The sequence below is a fragment of the Daphnia magna genome, linkage group LG3 (assembly GCF_020631705.1).
Source record: "Daphnia magna isolate NIES linkage group LG3, ASM2063170v1.1, whole genome shotgun sequence".
NCBI lineage: Eukaryota > Metazoa > Arthropoda > Branchiopoda > Diplostraca > Daphniidae > Daphnia > Daphnia magna.
Genome location: NC_059184.1, coordinates 4,300,647 through 4,317,112, shown reverse-complemented (window position 1 = coordinate 4,317,112; position 16,466 = coordinate 4,300,647). Strand labels below are relative to the sequence as shown.

General features: G+C 42.4%; 1 protein-coding gene across 1 annotated transcript in view; it reads left to right on the top strand.

Moving 5' to 3' along the window:
• Positions 1-1,366: 1,366 nt before the first annotated feature.
• LOC116918951 (protein dachsous) overlaps positions 1,367-16,466 on the top strand; it is a 46,610-nt gene continuing 31,510 nt past the window's right edge. The window contains exon 1 of the mRNA XM_032924758.2: positions 1,367-3,988. Within this exon, the coding sequence (XP_032780649.2) occupies positions 2,048-3,988 (1,941 nt within the window). The 5' untranslated portion in view covers positions 1,367-2,047. The remainder of the gene's footprint in view (positions 3,989-16,466) is intronic.

The window sequence follows — 16,466 nt, the reverse complement described above, 5'->3', positions numbered from 1 at the left end:
ACTGGATTGTCTTATTTCCTACAAACTGAAAAAAAAAACTAGCCCAGCTTGGCCTTACTACTTTCCAGGTTGGCTGCAAGACTTGCTGCGGCGGAACTCATTAAAAACGAATCATCCATCTCCTTTGCGCAGTTGCTTAGTACAACAGAGGCCGTTTCATGGTACATCCTGAGTTTGAGGATACTCAGGTAGCCTACAGCCACCATGATGATTCCAGTTTCGAAAATGTCTGGCGAAAGGTGCTCATCGCCGAAAATCTTGTCTATGTCAACAGAGGCTGAATCGACGTGCACCAATAGTCGTCGGGGAACTCATTTTGGGAACAAGAATGCAAACTAGATGTTTTGGAAACGGAGAACAAGGAATAGTGTGTGTCTATACATCATTTTCTGCTGATGCTCGATGTTCGGTTAGGTCCGAGACATGAAGCGTTAGGACTTAGGGGGGAAAAAAGAAACGCTGAGCAAGGGAGGATGAACGTGCATTAGCTCTTCTGGTTTTGGTTGTTGCAATGCAAGATGGCAGAGCATCGAAGTTTTTAACACTAAACCACAGCAGCGTGAATTTGTTCATGTAAGCGAAGCGAGGCAAGAAAAGTACAACGAATAGAGGGCGAATATAAAAGAGACGAACATCATCAGACGAAAAAGAAAAAAAGAAACAGGGCCGAAACTATAGTGGTAGAAGAAGATTGGAGAGGGGAGGAAAAAAAAGAAAAAACCAAGGAGGGGAAGCTGATGGTGGTGGTAAAAGGAATAAGCTGAAAAACACGGGCAATATTGCAGCCAGAAACGCGGAGCCACCGCTTGTGTACGGTGGGAATAGATGAAGGAATCGGATGATGAAAACGAAGAAGAAGAAGCATGAAACATTCCTTCATCGTATTATACCTGACCACCTTCTTTCCAACCCTCCTTCTTTTGCACCTCCTTCTCCTGTTCTTCTCTCTTTTTCTCTCTCTCTTACTCCCTCTCTCAACTCTTGTCTTTTCGTTTCGACCCCTCTGGCCATCTCCACCGGCCCTCCAACCTTACCTGTTGCTACCCGTCCTCTTCTACCTTGTCTGCTAGCTTTAAAAAAAGAAAAAAAATACATTCTCCTATCTTTTTCTTTTATTCTTCTCATTCTTTCTCCCTCACTCCTTCTCTTTTCTTTTTTCTTCTTCTCTTTTCCTTACCTTCCCTCTTTTCCCTTCTCTCCTCTCCTCTATTTCAGTTTCTTCCTTTTTTTTTCTGCTTTTGTAGAACCTTTCAACCTTTAGTTACCTGTGCTGCAGTTTTTCGTGGCCAATGCCGCCGACTTGGACGAATGGCTAGAGGGTGATAGAATGGAGGAGGAAGAATCGGGCCCTCTCCTGACCAAAGACCTTCAGTACACGTTGGGACCTTCACTTGGGTGTGTGTGTGTTGGTGTGCTTCCTGCTGTTGGTTCCTTTCTTTCGGCGCAAAAGTGAAGCCAACGCTTGTTGACCATTTTTTTTCCCCCCAACAATTTAGTTCAACAGCTAATCATTGAAGAACGCTCTTGGATACTGATATTTCCGCCGGCCGAATCAGTTTCTTTTGGAATTTAGACGACCAGCAACACCTTGGATTATAATTAGATTTACTTTTCGGATTAAAAAGCAAAACAAAAACAATCCAGATTTCATGAAAATGAAATCCACAGTTGGAGACGCACAGCGCAGTTACAGGCCATCCATCTCTAGTTAACGCGAAACTGAGCGTTCTAATTTCATCAAGAAATCAGCGTGCGTGTGTCGAAGAGCACGAGACTCCGAAAGTTGTGAGATGGTTAGCGACCATGTTTGTGTGCCCAACAAGGAAATTTGCTGACCTATCGCTGGCCAGTTTTTGAGTGTATCATACTTATTTGAACGGGCCAGTGGTTTTGACCTACGTTACAGTGTGCAAGTGTTTTTAGGCGATATTCGACGACCCACCGTACAATGATTTCTTAGGTTGTCATAGGCCATTGGGACGCGAGTATTCTGCAGTTTCGTAAAAACTGCTCGATTTTCACGAACCGTTGGGTAAACGGACAAACGATGGTTTCCTCCGAGTCGGCCGACGGCTGCAAACGAAGAAGCCACTCTTTGGTGGGCTCTTCGTTATGGCAGACCCGAATCTTAGCGGTGAGTGCAGTGTCAAAACCCACCGCTCCAATCAAGCCTAGGCAACCCCATCGGACTGGAAGACGATCGACGATGCCTCGGTACTCTTTTATGCGATCCAACGCATCGTCTGTGACCCCTCTAGGTTGTTGGATGCTATTTTCAGTCGTGCTAGCTACTAGTTTGACAGTGTCGCATTGCGAGTACATTCGTGAATTTGAGATATCCGAGGGTGTCTCCCTCGGTACAACAATCGGTTTGATTGGTGAGAGCAACCCCGGTGTGCCTCGACCCCCACCGCCTCCTTATCTGATTGTGCCAGTGCCGGGCAGCGCAGTTGATTCTGATCTAAACATCGAGCAGTCAACGGGCGAAATACGAACCAAAGTGGTGCTCGACAGGGAGCTGCGCTCCTCGTATTCTCTGGTAGCCATTCCGCTAAGCGGGGAGAATATCCGTGTGCTGGTGACGGTCAAAGACGAGAACGATAACGCACCAACTTTCCCCAATCCTTGGCTGCAAATCGAATTCCCCGAGAACACACCGCGAGATGTTAAACGGACTCTTCCGCCGGCCAGGGATCTCGATTTGGATATATTCAACACGCAGCGCTACAACATCATTTCGGGCAACACGAACAACGCGTTTCGATTGTCTTCGCATCGCGAGCGGGACGGCGTCCTCTACTTGGACCTGCAAATCAATGGCTTCTTAGACCGCGAGACGACGGCCTTCTATAGCCTGGTGATCGAAGCGCTTGACGGTGGCAATCCACCGCTACGTGGTTTTATGACGGTCAATATCACGATCCAGGATGTCAACGACAACCAACCGATATTCAATCAGAGCCGTTACTTTGCTTCGGTGGCCGAAAATGCCACCATCGGCACTAGTGTCTTGCAGGTGTTCGCCACCGACACCGACGCCGGAAACAATGGTCGCATTACTTATTCGATCAACCGGCGTCAGAGCGATCGGGATTCGGTGTTCGTCATCGATCAACTCACCGGAGTCATCTCGGTCAACCGGCCGCTGGACTTTGAAACGAAAGAGGTTCACGAGTTGGTCGTGGTGGCCAGCGATTCGGGCGTTCAAGCGCTGGAGACGACGGCATTCGTTTCGATCCGCGTTACAGACGTCAACGATAACCAGCCCACTATCAACCTAATCTTCCTGAGTGACGATGCTACTCCCAAGATTTCAGAGGACGCCCAGCCTGGCGAGTTTGTTGCCCGCATTTCCGTCAACGACCCGGACTCGAAGGAGGAGTACGCCAATGTGAATGTGACTTTAGACGGGGGCGAAGGCCATTTCGGTTTGACCACCCGCGATAACATTATTTACATGATCGTTTCGCTTCCATTGGATCGAGAAGTCAAACCCAACATGACGTTGGTAGTGACGGCCACCGATCAGGGTAGCCCTCCTCTTCACGCGTCGCGTGCCTTCAATTTACGCGTCACCGATACCAACGATAATGCCCCGCAGTTCGAACAAACCATGTACTACGCCAACGTGTTAGAAGTGGCCGATCCGGGCACATCCGTTTTCCAGTTGTCAGCCGTTGATCGCGATCTGGGCAATAATTCCATCGTGACTTATTCGGTTCTCGACTCGCCCGACACGCATTCCGATTGGTTTCAAATCGACGCGCGCACTGGTCTCATCACCACTCGGAAACACATTGATTGTGAAACGGATCCGGTTCCGCAAATTACTATTTTGGCAACGGATTCGGGTCGACCGTCACTCACCGGCACGGCCACTGTTCGCGTTACGATTCGCGACGTCAACGACAACGAGCCCATATTCGATCAAAGTTTTTACAACGTTTCGGTCCGTGAGGATGAAGCTGTCGGCCACTGCGTTCTCAAGGTAAGCCAGTGGTTCTTCTACTCTTTCTTTTTGTGTGTGTGTTTGGTTGTTGTTGTTCGTCGTCGTGCGGGTTGTGTCAAGTCATCTTTATTAAGGCATAACATAATGGTGCAGTCAAATGAAGAGCTCGAATAGACATGGCAAGGTCTCAACGCGAGCGGAGATACATTGCTCGACAGTCGCAACGATTTAAAAAATGGTGTGGTTGTAATACGCGGAATATTAGAGCCGGCATTTCTGGTGAACAGGTTTTTAGTTTTTCCCCCTTTTTTTTCTTCTTCTAAGATTACAGAATGCGGTAGATTGAGAGTACTGCAATTTCATTTGGAATTTCTAACTTGTCAATGCAAAATGCTGTCAGAGAAGAACTCTAGCCAGGTGGTTGAACGAATTCCAAACGTAGTGTCATCAATCGACATTATTAACGTACACTCGGAGCATTGCATTGTTTTTATTTCCTTCCTTTGCAATTTTGAAGCGGAATCGAGAGCTCCAAATGCCTGAGCTTTGGTTGGAAAGCAACTTGTTTCTCTCCTAAATTTATTTTTTTTTTCCTCTTTAATTCTGAAGATTGTTTCGCTCGCCTTTCAGACTATAGTGACCGATAGCAAACAGCCTTCCGTGCAGGGAAATTATGTCAGTGCTAGAAATATATCCTTTCTGTTTTCCTTTTGTCTACGCACCCTTGGCTCTATGCCACCCCCCGCTGCCTCTGATGAGCTGCACAGCCATTCAAAAACTTCTTTTCTTTCTGTTGAGCCTCCTTTTCTTCTCTTCTTCCTCTTCTTTTTTTTTTTTTTCCTTCCCCAATTTCACCTTTACATTCCTCTTTTTATTTCAACCCTGCCGTTCCTTCTCTCTGCCAGCCCTATCCACCCTCTTTATCATCAACCCCATCTGATTTCTATTCCTGAACTTTTCTACTTGAATCTTTCGTTGCATTCTTTCCAAAGCTTTTGTTTTTTCTTGCTTTCTTTTCTCGTCGAAAATCTACTTCGTTCCCTATTTTTATTTTTCCTTCTCCTCTGGTGTATTTGCGTACGGTAGGAAACGATAGGAGGTTGAATTTCGTCAAAGAACGTTAGATAGAAAAAAAAAAATAAAAACATGCCGTCCTATGTTCTTTACTTCCTCTCAGACTCCGTGAAACGAACCGAAACTGAAAGCTTTCATTTTTTTTTTAGCTTGTAGAAAACAGTCTCCTGGTTTTTGGTTCGCCTCACTCACACTTTTTGTTGTCTAATGAGTCAGGATGGCAGGTAGAGTAGCATGAGGAACGGAGAAGGAGAACAAACGACAAAAGAATACAACAAAAAAAAATGGTGTACATAACAAAGAATTCATTGTCCTGACAGCAATGAGGCGCGACGTTTAATTTTTAAGTAAAAGGAAATACGGTGGACGCAGTAGTTCATGAGACGACAAACTTAATTTTCCATAAAATAGCCAGGTAAAGGAAAATCTACTTGGTCTTACATTGTCATGTGGTACATTTTTATTTTTCTCCAGCAACCAATCTCATCGGGATTATGTGCACTAGATTATCCGATTTCAATAGCACTTTCCAAGCGTATTCGGCCTTCCCATCTTTGGAATGCCTTGGTCTACTCAGGTGCGCTGTAGCGAGACCGAGAGAGCTAAAAAAAACTAGTAACGCATACAAGAGAAATGAAGTAAAGATACAAAGAGGGGGGCGAAGCCATCGCTGTTGGTATTTGAAGCAAAAAAAAAAATCTTGGCCCCCCTAGCCATTTCTTCTCTTTAAATGGAACAGGCCCCCCTCTCTTTCTTTTCTTTGCTTCACAACCGACTCTTTTTTTCTTTTTCTCTTTTTGTTGTTCGTCTTCCTGGACCTAGTTCTACATATCTATTGAAAGGGCCACCTGCGGATGCGAGCTGATAGTAACACCAAGCTGTTGAAGTCTTTTGAAGAAACGTAATGTTTTGTTGAAGTTTCACGATGGGGCCCTTGTAATCTAGGCTTCTTCTTGGCGCGGGCCATTCCTTTCATTCTTTTTACATGTTTTCACTACAATTATAAACAGTATATCCCACATTAAAAGTTGGTTGTCAATTTTCAATAGATTATCTCCATTCTTATCCGGATTTATTTATCTATTGAATCAGCGAAGAATTGTTGGATTTCGTTAACTTTCTGATCGTGTTTGAACGCCAATGCTGGGTGAATTCAACCTATACAGCTATCACAGACACAATATTTTGAAGATGATAGGTCTGGGCTGAACATCTCGTCGCCGGAAAGCACACGATTACAACGTTCTTTTGTAAGCATGTCAGTTTCACGAGCGAACTAAGAACTCTTCAAACGAAACACAACTTGCGACGAGTGGAGCGTTATGTAAACACTCCCATGGTCAGCCTTTGAAGTGGCCAGGTGACTTGTTTAATTAGCTTTTGTAGACTTGGTTGGAAGAAGAGGTATAGGAGGGGTTGCAAGAGAATAGGGTAAGAGAAAGACCACCTCGACGAGGAGTTAATCTAACGACCCTTCCGCTGAACTTCACAACAACCGACAAGTTGAAAGACATCAAGTCTACCTTCCTTTTTTTTTTCTTTTAAAATTGTGTTTGTTTTCTAAACTGATTAGAGACGTAGCACAATTACCACAGATTTTGTACCATTTTTAGATATGTTTGTTGTCGTTGTTGGTGATGTTCCTTCTTTCTCACTAGGAATTCAGACAGGATTTTTACCTTTGCTCTACCACATCGGTATTGGTTCATTGTTTTCTATCGAACACCATTCAAGTTGCAATGTTTGTTTGTTTTTTTTCGTAGCGACCGATCAAATGAAAGAAAAGTCACGTTCATTCTAACTCATTTAGACTCGAAACCACTGAGGCTAACGCACTCCGGAGAATGGGAGGCGGAATGAGGCACAAGGAAGAGCAGTTCTCCCCCATTTAGTTGCTTCATAACAAAAAGAGTTCATTTGTTGTACCGTCTTCATCTTGTTTGTTGTTAGAAGGAAGTGAAACGTATGAAATAGAGCTCGTGAGAGCAGGCTGGCGGAATTCTGTGCGCTCAATCCATGATTACAGAATACATTTTGGCTGCCGTGAACCTCACCATGGTAATGTTGAGCGAGACGAATGCGTGAAAGAGGATTGGGGCCAAACGCTGCTGGCAGGCATCGTCCACTTCTCCGAGCACAACGCACAAAAACCTCTATTCACCATGAGCTCCGAGTCTTGCGTGTTTTCCAATCCCAGCCTCTTCTTCTTCAATGTCTGCTCTTTTTCGGTCTTCTTCATTCCTCTTTATTCTTCTTCTTTTCCTCCTTCTTCTATCGTGGCTTCTCCGCGTCTCTTTTGTCTCATTCTTGTGCGTTCCTCCGCACGTCGTTTTCGGAATGTTGGATCGCTAATTTCACTATTTCAGTCAGTTTACTTAACCTGTTCATGCGTATTTTCATACATTCAACAGCTGTAACCAAAAATGCTGCACGTGAAAAACAAATGATAATCTCTACCAAAATGGTCAAACGCACATCACTTACCTTGAGTCCAAGACCAAAAATTTTGCCCAGTTTTTTTTTAAATTTTTTAAAATCTCTAAGTTGCATTAAAACGGACTCTTGCAGATGGCCACAACTGACCAAAGACCATCTTCCACTTTTATTTTTATTTTTTTTTTCATTTCTTTTAATCATTAGTCGTTGTGAGCCTAGCCGCAGGGAACCGACCACAATCTTAATACTGACCAAGCCGCTTTTTGTTATGGCAATATTTGAGAAACATCACTGCGTCCAGACACACAAATGTCTTTGATATGCGCCCACAATAAGGAGACGGGCAAGTTTTGTTTTGCAAGATCTCCATTGACGATAGTTTCTATTACTCAGCTACGAATTGTAGTTAATACCTGCCTTGGTGGTACACTGTCCTCAAGTGCTCTAATGCACAAATTAAAGTCGATTTGTGCAATTCCAACGAGTGGTTTCGTGATTTTAGCTTAGCAATTATTGTTTGAATTTGAGGCATTTTGATTAGTCGGGACTCTGCTCTTTCTTGGCTTCAACATTGCAAGTACACTGGCAATTATCTTCGGTCGTGTATTGCATAGGCTGATGTGATAGAAAGTTAAAGGACAAAACATTTCTGAAAACGAGAAATCCAAGATTTCCGGATGTTATAACGGTACAAGAGAGACCAGAGTTTTTAATTGATGAAATGGACGCATTCTTCAATCAGACTCTCGACAGCTGCGTTGTTGTTGTTCTTCCTCTGCCCCCAAATAAAAAGATAGGAAAAAAAAGAGACCCGTTCGTCTTCCCTTTTGTGTCTTCCTTTCGTATCTTCCATATTGGGAGTTTGCTGGCTCTTGTTTTTTCAAGGCGAAAAAGGAACGAAATTAGTAGCGTAAAGTAATTGCCAAGAAAACTGCCTATACTCGCCCAATCGAATCATTTAGCTATTTGAAATTCCTTTACAAAGAGACCAGTCTCGTTCACAGCTTGAGTGTTGATTGGTTTTGCCAGTATTGCCCTCTTTGTTGTGTTTTTGCTTCTGCAATCATTAAGTCCTTAACATCAACATGAGAAAGGACTACATCAGGATCTGTGTAATTACAAATAAAACTTTAATTAGGAGGGTTTTCGTTGTCCTGCAAAGTCTTTTTTGCTCGTTTATTCGATGTGATTTTTGATTGTGATTATGTCGTGCTTGTGCATATTAAGGCAATCGAGATTAAAATGAAACTGTGTGTTTCATTAGAGATTTCAACGCCGGTTGAATTAGTTTTTTCTTTTCTTTCTCTGTTCGCTACAGGATGACTAAAGAAGTGAAATGAACGCATGTGTGTGAGTTCGTTCACTCCCCCAGTTCTTTATCCACCTTCATCCCCACGCACCTGTGTGTGTGTTTGGGTTCCTACATTAGTTTTTAATCGCTTAAAATGTTTTGTTTTGTTCTAACCTTCGCGTTTAAAAGATGCAGTTGTTCTTCTATCTGTGGACCATGAGAAGTTAGAGTTGACGTTCATTCACGTCACTATCTCTTGATCACAACGCGTCAACACTTTGTCAAAGTCTAGGACGAGAACAAGAGAGGGACGAGCAAAGCCAACTCACAGTTTTTTCTAGTGGAAGTCAGATTTGGGATCCTTGTTAGCTAGGCAAAGCTTTGGGATCATGCCAGAGCGTGATCTTATCAGCTGAGGTACTGGCTCAGTCGAGCCTCGCCCCTAACAATACTGACAAAGGCCTTATAAAACTCTAGCTTTAACTGTTTTTCTATCCTGTGAAGAAATGATGTTCGGAAAACGACAAAAACAAATTCCTTATTTTGCTTGAAGCTTAAATCAGTGGCGATGTGAAATTCAAAAGAGACGATCCAAAGATTCACAGTTTGTTGGGTTTGCGTAAACGTAAAACTGAACACAACGATGTAGATCAAATCGGAAATTATTCGCTTCTATTCAATTTGACGTTGATTCCTCTTTATTTGGCGGACGGTAAAGAAAGCTATGTCTGTGAATCTGTATATTTCTTGATAAGCCACGATTGTAGAATCCCTTTTCTAGGTCACGATTTTTCCTCCTCTACGACCGCGTTAATGAGTCTCGACGTTTATTTTGTTTACTAGCACGATAACAAACAAAATCGTCTTGAATGTTTTCCACTATTGGTAACATTCTCACTCGATTTAGCTTCGCCAAAAGCTTTGTTTTCATCGTATCAGATACAGGCCATCGATACAGTTGCAGCCGTGAGTGGACTGGAGAAGAGGATGAATTGATCATCGTTACCTTCAAATGTGTCATCACGTAACAAGTCACATAAGCCACGGCAGGTTCCGAAAGGGCATGAGGTTTTGTCAGATATAGCTTTTCTACAACTACGCTTGCCTAGCTGTTCTTGCGGGCATCTTTCGTCTGCGCATACAGTTGGCTTTCTGTGTTCTCTGGATGGCTGATTGGAATGGTAAGGTAGGTAAGAAAAGAAGAAAGAAAAAGGAATGCCCGGGGCTATTTTCAAGCAACCAACACAAAACCAAACTCGAAGCCAGAAGAAAAAGAAAAAAAAAAAAAATACTGGTATACAGGTTTTCTTTCTTTTTTACCCACGAAAAAGGGAGAGACTTGGTGCCTGGCGTTAGCGTCTGCCTCGAGTCGGGGTGTCAAGAAAACAAATGGCTTGGTGACGCCCCATCCTCTTTCTCGACGAAGCACTCTTCGTTGTCCGATCGTTTCAACCTCTTCCTTCTTTCCCTTCTTTACTTTCTTTTCTTTTTTTTTCTTTTTTACTTTCAACCAATGCTAACTATATAGTGAAGCAACAGACCGGTTTCTTTTTCCCCGTCTTTTGGTCCGAACTCTCGCTCCTTCATTCCAGGCTATTTCGACGCTAAAGTTTTTCGTTAGCTCTGGACCTTTAAGTAGTAGATCCCTTCATTTTCAAGAAGGTTTCAAAGTTTACCTTTGAAGCGATGGCTAATGCCCTCTTGTTACTCTACAACGGCGTATTACACTCTAGCTTCAAAGAGTGCACACTCTGTAGTTGGATCATCACACAAATTAGTTCACCTCATTTTCTTTTTTGATGTTGTTTTTAGAGAGCCGGCATCTGTTAGACATGTTTTCGTTCCATATTATTTTACAGTTTTGCGTGCAGCTGTATTTACGGAATACCTTTGCGCGTATTTACGTACCGACTGGGCTACAAACAAGAACAACTTGAACTTTTAATGTTTCGCAACTCGTCTCATGTGCCCAATCACGACAGCACAGGCATATTAGTTCGGGCCCGGAAAATAGCTCAAACAGGTAAAGTCATTTCGAGGACTAAGGCAGACAAGAATGGAGAGAGTCAGAAATAGATAGATATATATATAGTAATGGGTAGATATATACGGATAGATAGATAAACAAAAAGATAGGTAGATGTATCCGCTATGCAATCTATTCGTATATGTATATATGTAGAGAGTGGAAAACGAAGAAGAAGAAGAAGAAGAAGGAAAAACAGTATAAGAAAGAGGAGCTAAAGGTAAGATAGGTCGGAGCAGAAAGAAAGAAGAAGAATGAGAAGATGTTGGAAAAAAAAAATGGGAGAGAAATAGGGAGAAACACGCAGGAGACCTAAGGCGAGAAGGTAGGCAACCGACCTCCTATAAGCTGCGCCATAGCGTGATATTTAGCTGTCTCGATTCTTTTATGGGTTTTCGTTCTCTGCGTCGCTGCTCTGTTATTTCAGCGCAAATTTCAGGTTATGTCGTTGGCCTTTCTCGTGTAAAGCTCGTCTCAGACTCATCTCTTTGTTAAAACTCTTTTTTTTTTTTCCCTTCTGATTTCTTGCGCATTATCCAATCGCTCGTTCCTCTTTCCCCCAGCTACCCTACCTAACTTCCCCCCCTCGGGTTGCGTCCTCTTTCATTTCTAGAGCAAAGGTATGTACAGAATATTGCCGACTACACTTCTGTTTTTCTCGGGATTTTATAGTCTCATGGCAGTAGGTAATTCATTCCTACAGTCAACGTAACGCCCGTCAAAAACATACGTAAAGCCGAGAAACAACGTCTTTGCACCTCCTTAGTGATTTTTGATGACTGCTAACAGTTACCGTATTGCTAAGCTATCTGAGCTATTCGAACTTTGTTAAAAGCCTTTCATCTTAATCAAATGGCAACCGATCACCATTCATTTTGGCGTAACGTATACTCCAATGAAGGTGTGATTCAGACCCCCCTTTAAAACAGTTTTTTTTTTTTTGTTCTTTCATGGCCGCTAGGAAAAACCATTTATTTTATTTTTTTTCTGTTTAGTTTTCTATAAAATATTTCTTGTTTATCGTTTCACCACATTATCGTTAACTAAGCCTTTATTTATTGTGTGGGTTGGGAAAAGAAAACCCCAACCTAATCGTGCTGATAAACTGCCCTGAAAATCGTGACCTGAGGAACGATCTGCTATTACATGAACGCATTACGTCACTGGATATAATGTGTCTAAGGTTTGCACAGAAACTCCAATCTTTTCCCCCAAATTTTCAGTTCTTTGCCGCTAGCATTTACAAACTACTTTGTTTCTGAACTGATCTGAGCTGTATCATCTCAGTTGGTGACATTATGCCGGTATCACTGAAGGTGTTCAACTTGACGAAGATTAAGAAAACAAATTTGACATCTATCTTGTGTGCCTACGAACTTCAATTGCACTCTTTTCTTGTTTTCAATCATTTATTTTTCTATGGAATATTGACGTGGGATTCGAATTATCAGCAGTCTAGTTTCTAATTCTGCTATATACTTTCTAAACTGTCCCTTTCCTTTAACTGTCAATTTCCAAACATTTCAGATTGATTAACATTCACCACGGATTATTTCGCTTTTTATCCCCCGAAAGTGAAAAGGAATTGTGGAAGGAAAAAAAAAAAATTTAATCCAAACGGAAAATATACGTTGAAAAGAAAGAAAATCCAGCAAAAATAGGGGATAAGCAGAATGATGAAGAGTTTCTCTTCGATTCATGTCTCCGTAGTCTGGCCAGGTTGGAAACTCTCTTGGAGTTTTCAAGTTTTTGTGTTTCTTCGTTTTTTTTTTTTTTTTACCTTTACAGGCTCCAACCAGCCAGCTTGAAAACTAACACAAACGCTTTGGGGGGTTCTCTTTTATCCTCTCTCCTTTTGCCTGACGTCTCCGGGCTGAGGGTCCGCCTTCTCATTTTCTTCCCACCTTTAGGGTCGGTAAGGTATCGGCCTCCTCTTCACAATCCTCCACCAGCAACAGGTCAGAATTTCTACCGCTCTTAGGGTACATGTCGAATAGAACCCCCGAGGCTCATAGTCCGACACCAAAACAACTAGACACTTTATACGGATCTACCTTTCCAACCTGCTAACTAAAAAAAAAAGACCTTCACGAGTTAAAATATTGAGATTGTTCATCCACAATCGGAAAAAAAAGAAAATGTTACCACAATGAAGTCGGCTTGTCTTCTCGTCTTTGTAGTTATGGATACTTTTATTTTGATTGACACATATCCACTACTTTTGGCCATGACGAATCTATTTGAGAGTCATTCGGGAATCTATTAAATTCTTGAAGGTTTTTTTTTTTTTGTTCAATTCTTTTAATTTCATTTCGTTATAACAGCTCCACATCAAACAAGGTGACAATATCGGAATCCAAAGTATTTAGGTTTTTTTTTTTTATTTTTCGAATTCTCTTAAGGGGGTTATTGAGGCATTTCTTTTTGAGTTAACAATGAATTTCCCCTCCTGCTGCGTACAATGGCTTGTTACGACGTCCCCGGATGGCGCTGCTCTGAAACTTTCTTCTTCTTCATCCCAATACATTCTTTCCTCTTAGTCTTCATAAAAGCTCACGAGAGGCATTTTGAGTGGCTGAAAGAAATAAGGGAGAGAGGAACACGGAAGTTCACTGGAATGGCTACAAAAATATTGATTTATATTCGTTTTGTGATGCTACAACGATTATACGTTCATAGCAACAGCAATTTAAAAAGGTGTTATTCGGGAGCTGCAACGACCGGAGAGCAATCACCCGTTTTTTTTTTTTCTTTCTTGTTTTTTTTTGTTTTTTAAACTCGGAACCTTGGTTGAATCCTACGGACAGGCGAGCACGATTCAGCGTTTTTACCACGCCGGCAAGCGACAATGCAAAAATTATATGGGGGGCGGTAATGGTTGTTGATCAGAATGCCGCTGTCGGGCGACGCTGTAAAGGTATCGCTAGACTTTTCCCAGAAAATACGTCGTCGCAATATCCAAACACAGAAAATAATTTACGGTCGGGCTCTTGTCACGACAGACTGTATACTGAACTTAATGGCCCCCAATCCTCGGCTCTGTATTTTTTAATACTTGTCATCTTTTTTTTTTTTTCTTTTTCACGAAACACCTTTAGCGCGTCCTCCCCTTTTAAAAGGAAAAGCGTCTGGTAAAGAGTAGTTGCGAAAAGTATGCGTCCGTCCAAATTGGCCGCATCTGTGAACTCCCTGTTAACGTGAAAACTTAATGACAATATGATTTCTTTTTTTAAAGTAATCATAACGAAGACTTTCGAGACTTAAATGATTCTAGTGGGCATCGATTACGCTCTACCAGCAATCAAAATGTTTCACAAGTGTACGCTCACCCCGCAACTGCTGACTACTCGTCTCGTTGTAACCATAAAGGTATACACATTACACAACTATGCCATTCGTTTGTATCAGCCAAACTGTTTTTTAGCAGCTTGGCCATAAGGCAGGATGGTAAAAATAAAAACCGGTTGGCTATGAAAAGCGACGCGGCATACCGATGTTGACGAACGCACGCAGCGGACAATGAACGCGGGTTGTTGGAAGTATTCTATCTATTCTCTCCATCCACAATTGGATGAGCTGCTAGTCAATAAAGTCAAAAAATGTTGGCTTTTTTTGCTGTTGTTGCTGTTACGGTGCCATCTTTTCAGGTCATCAGTCAGGACTCATCGCAATGCTTGTTCGTACCTGACGTTATGACAAACGACCAACTACATACGCGACAAGTTTATCTGAGGAGGGAATCTTGAAATGTGGTAGCGCTTTATTAGTTAGGTTTCGCGGATACAGACGATGAAAAAAGAAAACATCTAATAAATTAAGGGAATTAGTAGAAACGCCTTTTACTCGTAAAGCACTGAGCAAGACTTCGAAGGCGATCTACGTTTTACGTTTTTCTAAGGCAAAGCGCGTGAATTCTTCATAGTTCCAGTTAAGATTTGTATGGCAATGTCGGCTGTTGGCGCTCGCGGAAATATCCAAAGTATCTCGAGGAAAAAACGGGAGCCTGTAAATTACAGGATGCGTCGTAACGGGGGATCTTATTTGCCGCTGTTTTAAGTATTTTGGAATTTTGTTTTTATTTATTTTTAGTTTGAAAATATACCTAGCCAGGATGTTTCTTCGCCCTCCCACTAATTTCAACAGTCGTCAAACATATTTTTAAAGGGCGCACGTACCTTGCCGCCTGTTATTCTTAAACGCTGCTTTTCATAGCGCTGAATTGCAAACGGAAACTGTAGAGTTAGCAGTATATGTTCGTACTACATACACACATGTCGCATTCGTTGAAACCCGAAACATTTTGGCATGTTCGCAATCTTGTTTCTTCCTTTTGCGCTTGTTTCGTTCACCGCGTTTCCGGCCAGAACTTCTCCTACAAACGCATCACAATCTACCTGTATATAAAAAGAGGAAAGAAAAGAGAAGGGGGGAAAATAAAAATGGGGAAATAAAGAAAAACCTCTAAGCAGAGTCAAACATGTAGGGAGAGTCGTCTCTCTCTCCGGTTCCAAGTGAATGTTGAATAGCGCTCAAGTGATTGGTGGTAAGCCTGCTAGACTGTATATACAGCAACTGAAAGAGGGTGGAGGACAAGGGTCCCCGTAGGCCTTCGAAGCCAACGCTCAGCTGCATCCAGTAGACCCTGTACTTACCTGTAGCCTTACATGCTAATTTAGACGATGCATCCCCTGGAGGTAAATGCATACCTTTACTGGCAGAATTGCACTAGGAATTGACTAATAGCCTTGCTGTTCCCCCTCGCCTTGGCCTTGGTGTATGGCTGCAGCGTCGCCAGATTGTATTGTTCCTCTAAACCTGTATATGTGCAAGCAGTTTAGGTACACACCATTCAAATTCTGAGCTATAGTTTCTTCGGCGCGCAAGAGTCCCAGCCAACACTCAGAGGTATCTTCATGCTGCTATTCTACGGGATATCGTCAGTATATATATGTAGGGTTTCGATTGAAGATCGAGTCGTAGGAACATTTTTATAGCATGTGTCTTTCTTTTTAACCGTTTTCCCATTTTTCATTCCAGCCTCCTCGTATCTTGTGTTTTTCTTCTTTCTTTTTTCCATTTCGAGAACTCTAACGGACACACAAAAGATTTCTTCTGCATTTTACGACTGCGGCATAGTTCTAACTTCTTGAAGCAAAGGGCCATAGAACAAAATGCCAATAAAAAGAAGAACAACAGAGACTAAGGAAAGAACAGAAATTTGCGACGTTCCTATACTAACAACGTAAATGCACCGACTCTACCTCAATGTGAGCAAGGGAAAAGCTATATGCAAACGTACGCAAGGGGTGTATACTATACATGTTGTATCATTTGTGTTAATAACCGAACCGGAGAGATGACTGCCACCGCGTGTCCGCGTGCAATTTGCCCACTTTCCTTCCCGATGCGTGTCCAATTGGCCTATCGTGCTACCGCTTTTTCTCTCTGGTTTCCAGCAAAATTTTTCCAAATCTGTTTTCGTAGGTTTTTCGTCTTTACGTGTCGCGATAGACTTCAAAGAACGCTGCGTGACGGCATGCAATGCATCCTGAGTTACCGATATGTGTGCGATGGGCACCACAAAACGCAGTCATTCGATATAAGTCTAACCATGTCGAGTAGCACATGAATTGCCTCTATGATTTACATTGAAAGGATGGCAGGCAGGTTTTTGTTTTCCTTTGGCATGT